Raw genomic sequence first — 7,262 nt, 5'->3', positions numbered from 1 at the left:
CAAGTGGGCAACTACATAGACTATTGAGCTATTTTCAAAGGTTCAACATCAAGTTCGAACCTATCGAGAATAGTTCTCTAGTCATATTTTATATTTTATTATATTACTTGCTTGCTCGTCAWTAATTTKTARTTGTAATTGGAGATGATGGACCATTCCATCTCCTTGGCACACCAAATCTGTGTCTAAATTGTCCAAAAGGTGCATAAGTTTTTWGTTAGTTAGACTCAAAAATATTAAAATTCTCGTATTATTACATTTTGAAGTTTGAATAACGTTCAATAAATATTACAGTGATTTTCTTTTTCTTGTTACTTTTTTAAGATATTTTACTATGATTGTATTTTATTAAATTTGCAATTTTTCTTTTGTATGTAACGTAGTTTAAAAATATTTTTATTAGTAACTTATTATAATATTTGTACTTTTCCTGTTTCTTTATTAATTACATTTTTTAATGTAAAATCACGCGTTTAAATTGAATTTTATTTTACAAACGGTAAATAGAGATTGGATAAAAATAAATAGGGAATTCAAATGAAAAGTGCATCTGTGAATTGGACCACTTATATGTTAGGCTATTTTATCATTTGATTGTATGATTAATATATTTTGCTTTTTGTTACAGGTAATCATCGTTGGATTTAACTTCAATCCTCTTCAATTTTATTACATTACCTTATATGGCTATTATTGAAAATATATATTATACATGCATTTCTGAAGGCACACACATTTTTATACACTAGAAAATAATTGTAATTATTTACAATTCTATTAGAATATAACCATACTATATATGTTTCTCATTTAAAAATAATTTCTAATATTATAAAAAATATATAATTAGTAAAATATAATAGTTTTAATTATGAATCGAAAATAAATAAAATATCAACGCGCTTTGAAATTTGAAATTAGAAAAATTTAGCTTCTATGATCGATTAATTTTTGTCGTTCGAAAAAGAAGATTGGCAAATCTGATAAAAATAAAAATGAAGGATAAATAATAGAAAATATCAAATGCATTTCCTAACACTGATTAACATTGATAACTAAATTGTGGTAATATTCTTAGGCAAGGATTATAGAACACGATTTTTATATGTTGCATGCGATCGTAGAATTAATAAATTATATAAAAACCTGCAACGATATTTATCATCGAGACTATAATTTCATAGAAAAAAACGTACGAACGTATTACTTTTTAATAGCAACATTATTTTGAATGCCTTTAGTATGATACCAACCTCGTATGGTTGATATGCAATACGTTTGTAAAAGGATAAAATAGAAATTCAGAAACATGCGTAAATCAACGAAAGGTTGCATCACCGTGATCTTATTTTTGTGTGCCGTTATCTTAATTATTGTTGGATTAGTATTGACGACCAAACAAACCTTGTATAATAATTTAATAAAAAGAATTCGTTCGGTATGGCAAAGTTTATAATAGTAAAAAAAAAAGGAAAAATAAAGCAGTAAAAAAAGGATTGATCTATTTGTTTTTTTTTTTCATAGGAAAAATTATTAATCGATAATACAAAAGCTTACAATTATTGGACATCCCCTCAAAAAATGACATACACTATAAATATTTTCCATGTTGAAAATCCGGATGATGTGTTGCAAGGTGAACTGCCGAGACTTATGGAACGTGGCCCTTACGTTTACGAGTAAATTTTTCTAACAAAAAATTTTGTAGATTAATTCATTTATTTCATTTACCCGTTTGTAATTGTATTTAATTTCTTGTCATTATTTTATTAATTCGATTAATTATGTAATTCGATTTATTACATAGCATAATCATTGAAAAAGAAATACTGAGTGTAAACGAGATACGTGATGAAATAACTTATAATATAAAAAAAACATATCACTACAATGACGAACGAAGTGGCGAACTTTCCGAAAACGATGAAGTTGTAATTTTAAATCTGGCTTATCTTGGTGCTATAAATACGGTAACGTAATTGTATTTCATTTGAAATACGTTAGATTCAAATTTTCAATACAATATATTCAATGATTAACGTGTGTTTTTATTAATAGATCGCAGGTTTTTCGTTATCTTTACTCAAACAATATGGTATAGCAATAGACAAATTATTCCCTGAAAAGAATCCCCTTTTTGTTAAAGCTAAAGTAAAGGATTTACTTTTCGATGGTATCCCTTTGTTCTGCGATATAACTAAGCATGAAAAAATGAAATTAATCTGTTTGACGCTAAAGGGAAAAAAACCACCAATATTATGGAACACCGATGTTGAAAATTATTACATGTATAGCATATTAGGCACGGTATTCAATTTTATATTTTATTAGAAATTGTTTTCATTTTAAATTGTTCGAAATTATTTTTCAATACTCGTTAAATTTGTATACTTTTTAAAAAAAAATTCATATTTGTATGTTCATGATAAAGAGAAATGCAACATGGTTTGGTCCAATGACAAGTAACAGAGGTGTACAAATTCCAACATTGTTAGGAGAAATAACGTCGGTTAATAACAAACGAGCACAAAAATATTGGTCATCTGAGGAATGCAACGCTATTAAGGGAAAAGATAGTTTAATATTTCCTTCTTACGAGGAACCACCTCAACGTATTTACATTTACATTTATGAACTATGTCGGTGAGAAATAAACGCGGCTGAATTAAAAAGTTTGAAGTTTCAGATTGAAATTAAAATCAATTTCATTCTCTTTTGTGTGTTAGGCTCGAAACTTTTTAATCCACCCTCGTATATATAACAAAAGAGAAAAAAAATAAAAGAAAAGAAATTAAACACGTAATTGCATGTGTGTAAAAATATTTCTTTTTACAGACATTTTTTTATAGACTATCAAAGAAATGAAAAATTTAAGGGAATGTACGATGTATGGCGTTACACTAACACGATCGAAAATTGGAGCTCTAATCAATCCGATTGTTATTGTTTAGTTTCTAAAAATGAAAAAAAATGTCCCCCTAGTGGTCTCATGGATGCTAACAAATGTATGGTAAATGTTATAAATAGTAGATTTCAAATGTAAGATGATAATAACGTAACACGCGTTAATATATAAATTGTCATTATTTTGATTTAATATTATTTTTAATTTCGAATGAAAAAAAAAAAAACAAAACACAATGGAATAATCACATCGTACGAGAACGAAAATTACTTAATTTTTCTATTTTCATATATATTTTTTTTTGATGAAAATTATATCTCAACGATTATCAATTCTTATTTAAATTTATAACATGGTGATTTCTTTCACAGAAAATCCCTACATTTATATCGGAGCCGCATTTTTTTAACGCCGATCCCTCAGTTTTGGATTATTTACCAGATTTGAGTCCATGCGAGGAATTGCATTCGAGTTTCATATTGATCGACCCACTTAGCAGTAATCCTCTTGAAGGTTACAGAAAATCGCAAGTTAATATGAAGGTAACATCGTATCCGATCGATTTGCTTGCCAACTTAACCGATGGATACTTTCCCATTATATGGATGAGCGAGGTTTGATTTCATTATTTAGAAATAATAATTATAATTATTTACGATATAATAGATTTATAATTCATATCTTCGATTTATTCTCTCTCTCATTCTCTTATCCATTATTATTTATATTTATTTATATATTTTTATTTTCTATTAGGGCAGAAATAAAATAATAACCAGCCCTGTTAATAGATAATTTACAAAATAATAACATTTATCTTCATATTTATCTTACATTTATAATTTATATTCGCGAGTTTAACATATACAATATAATACTATTTAAATCGAATAATTCATTCCAGGAACTCGTAGACGATATTTAATATTTAATTACAAATAATAACGATTATAATCATTACAGATCTAACGATATAAATCCAAGTCATTAATACATTTAAATCAAGGTTTCTCAAAGTATAATTTGTTTCTCAGGGTTTCTCATACGTCGTTGCTAAAATTTCAACAAAACTAACCAAATTATTGAACGATCAATGATCGATAATTTATTCAAATGTTTCCGAATTTATGATAGTGATGATTGGGATCAGCAAATAGAAAAGTTTTGAGAAGCTCTGATTCAAACAAACAAAAATTATTAATCTACGATAGCTGTACAAAAGAATATGTTAAAAAAAAAAAAAAAAAAAAAAAAAAGAAAAGAAACAAACAAACAAAACAAGATATTTTCGCTCCACTAATAAATAATAATAAATGAAATGTCGTACAGGGTGGAGTACAAAATACAGAACTACTCGACTCGTTATTAACGGCTTATAAACTCATAAAATTGGTCTCAATTTTACAATGGCTACCAGCAGCGATCGGTGTATTTCTGCTTCTTTTGATATTAATTTGTTACAAATTACCTATCCCAAGAAAAAAAGTGCAATCGGTTAATGCAATTGCAACGATTAATTCTAATTTCGTATCATCTAATATGCAATGATTTGAATATTTGCTTCGTTAAAGACACGTAAGTTTTTGTTATAAATATAATCAATCAATTATACGTGATTTCTTTTTTCATTACATTTGTTAATTTCGTTCATGTTTTTTATTTTTTTTTTTAATTTAAATATCCGATTTCTATTTATAAGAAAAATATAAACATTGTCGTTTACGAATAACGTTCCAACATAATTGTCGATTGAACGATGTCATATAATCAATTATTTACATTTAATATAATATACATTAAAGTATAATTTTTTGTTGTTGTTAGAATTAGCGCGTTCAATAATATTGTATTTAATGAATAATTTTTATTAAAATATTTCACACGTTCGTTGAATTGAAATTAAATGAAAATATTAAATATTTTAATTGTTCGATATATTGATGATGGAATTATTTTTCTATTAAATCGTAATAATTAATTGATAATTAAATAAAAATATTACTCAACGCGCTAATATGCTTATAAACAATTTATATACAATTGTATTAATAATTTATACGGCAAAGGATAATTCACATTTTGTTTTTAAATTTCTTACATAAAATGCAGATCGAATCTAATTGAAGGAGATTGGACATTTAAGAAGAAGATAAAAATATTTAAAAAGAAATAAACATTTCCGAGATCTCTAATTTTGATTAATTTTTGTGACTAACACGATTCAACCTTCATATCAATATATTATTATTAATAAACATTAAATAGAAAGATAATATTTATAAAATATACATATCTACAAAAAAAAAAACGAAGCAAAAGAAGAAACAAATAGGAAGAAAAAATAAACTGAAAGGAAAAATTATTAACATTAAACTAACATACAAAATTTTCTGTAACAGTCGATATTAATGACTGATAAATAAAGATTATCTCTGACGTAAATAATTTATCGTGAAAATTCGTAGAATGTTATAAATGTAATTAAGTCTCGACGTAATTGTATACATGTTGTGCTTTGTTTACTTATTTTTACTTTCCACTTTTTTTATTTGTTTCCTTATCACTTCCTAATTTTTCTCTTATCATCTACATTTCCTCGTATTATCTTTCTACGAGACACACATGTGTATTTCATATGGCAAGTAATTTTGTGTCGCAAAAAAAAAAAAAATACAAATAGATTAAAAAGAAAATAGTATGCAATTAGTCATTGTTAAAAAGTAAATAATTACTTTTGATAAACCTTAATTATTTGCTTGATAGATATCCACGAACCAAATCCCAATGCCATCATTGAAAAAATTAATAGTACACCATTTTTTATGAGTCTCCATTTGAACGTACCCAAATGGCCATCCCAGCATGAAATTGTTTCGACTATCACAGGTATACTGATTCCCAAAATGGAAAAAAATATTGCACCTACCAAGGATATGAATGGTTCCAATTCTTGCACGCTTACCGCTATTCCAACTGAAAACAAACGAACGAGAAAAAGAATCTAATTATTATTACAATTTATAATTGTTACAAATTAAAATGACAATATCAAATAATAAATATTATAATACAAAATACAAATTATATTTAATTGATCTAACCAAAGGATTCTCAATTTGTTTTTACAAATAGCGTAAATCAAATTATTCCTTCGAAGGGTCGTGTTTCTTACGTTGCGATTCAAGAATTTAAATTCAATGTTTGTATTTTTAAATATTTGAAAAAATTTTAAATGGTAAGAAAAAAAAAGAATTATAAAAAATATACGAATCAAAGAAGATTTTTAATTAATCTATAATCAAATATATTTATTTTAATATTTTAATTTTCATCTTAAATATTTGCTTGATATATTGATTTTAATATTAAAATTTGAAAAAATAGAAAAAGAATTGCTACATCTTTTATTGAAATATTTCAACAATTGAAAATATAACGTTTGAATTAAATTGAGTATCGAAAAATGTTAATAACAATATAAGATAACACGGTTATTGATAATTTTGAAAAAGTCTTTTCTTTTACATACTTTAGTTAAACGTTTTTTTTATTTCGCATTATTTTACTTATTAGTATTCTTAAATGTTACTTTACGTAAGTTCGCTGAAATGCTAATGATACCATTTATCGATAAGAATAGGGGAAATACAAAATAAAAAAAAGAAATGTAATGAATAGGGAAGCAATCGTATGTACGAATAATTTAACATAACCAGGAAGAACAAATAGAGTAGATAAAAAGAAAAAAGAAAAGAGAAAAAAAAAAAAAAAAAAAAAAAAAAAGAAAAAAAAAAAAAAACAAAAAAGAACGAAAATAAAATTTGAAATAAGAAGGTATTAACTATAATTTACAATTAGCAACAAACAAAACCGATCTGGACCGCATCGAAGCGGAATAAATCAAGGCTGTTGCCAGTTTAATTTCCGTCTTTTTTTATTATAACCGAGTTAACGAGTACATGACATGGTTCCGAACAATTCAGGCCAGGTGATTTGGCGTCTCACTCTCTCTCTCTCTCTCTCTCTCTCTCTCTCTCTCTCTCTTTGTCTCTCTCTCTTTTTTTCATTCTATATATTTTTATTTCTTTACGATCATTCTTCTGATGGTAATGCGTCATGCGACGAATGGTAACTATTTTCATGCTCAATTAAATTATTTGCATTGAAAATAAGGCGGGGGGGGGTAGGAGAAAAAAAAACGAGTGGAATTTACGTAAATCGAAATTTAAACGTAATTTATCACGTCATAACGAGTTAATAATTTGATTTATTGAATTTATTATCATACGAAAAGAAAGAAAGAAAGATAGATAGATAGAGAGAGAGAGAGAGAGAGAGAGAGAGAGAGAGAGAGAGA

General features: G+C 26.1%; 2 protein-coding genes across 2 annotated transcripts in view; one reads left to right on the top strand and one right to left on the bottom strand.

Moving 5' to 3' along the window:
- Positions 1 to 1,581: 1,581 nt before the first annotated feature.
- LOC106792601 (sensory neuron membrane protein 2-like) lies at positions 1,582 to 3,585 on the top strand. The gene is made up of 6 exons (XM_014759072.1): positions 1,582 to 1,679; positions 1,808 to 1,970; positions 2,059 to 2,307; positions 2,432 to 2,643; positions 2,860 to 3,010; positions 3,277 to 3,585. The coding sequence occupies exons 1-6, from the start codon at positions 1,582 to 1,584 to the stop codon at positions 3,523 to 3,525; spliced, it is 1,122 nt and encodes a 373-aa protein (XP_014614558.1). The 3' UTR covers positions 3,526 to 3,585.
- A 1,696-nt stretch (positions 3,586 to 5,281) lies between these two features.
- The window catches only part of LOC106792602 (proton-coupled amino acid transporter 4-like), a 7,045-nt gene continuing 5,064 nt past the window's right edge, over positions 5,282 to 7,262 (bottom strand). The window contains exons 8-9 of the mRNA XM_014759074.1: positions 5,638 to 5,878; positions 5,282 to 5,514 (exon numbers count right to left, since the gene is read on the bottom strand). Coding sequence (XP_014614560.1) covers positions 5,466 to 5,514; positions 5,638 to 5,878 — 290 coding nt within the window. The 3' untranslated portion in view covers positions 5,282 to 5,465. The remainder of the gene's footprint in view (positions 5,515 to 5,637; positions 5,879 to 7,262) is intronic.

The sequence above is a fragment of the Polistes canadensis genome, unplaced genomic scaffold (genome assembly GCF_001313835.1).
Source record: "Polistes canadensis isolate GaletaPanama2010 unplaced genomic scaffold, ASM131383v1 scaffold_491, whole genome shotgun sequence".
NCBI classification, from domain to species: Eukaryota; Metazoa; Arthropoda; class Insecta; order Hymenoptera; family Vespidae; genus Polistes; species Polistes canadensis.
Note: the sequence above shows the minus strand (reverse complement) of the source record. Positions and strands in the feature narration are given on the sequence as shown.

Coding starts and splice junctions, on each gene's coding strand:
- LOC106792601 (XM_014759072.1), top strand. CDS start 1,582: ATGACATACACTATAAATATTTTCCATGTTGAAAATCCGGATGATGTG. Junction 1,680..1,807: donor CGTGGCCCTTACGTTTACGA/GTAAATTTTTCT, acceptor TTTATTACATAG/CATAATCATTGAAAAAGAAA. Junction 3,011..3,276: donor TGGATGCTAACAAATGTATG/GTAAATGTTATA, acceptor TTTCTTTCACAG/AAAATCCCTACATTTATATC.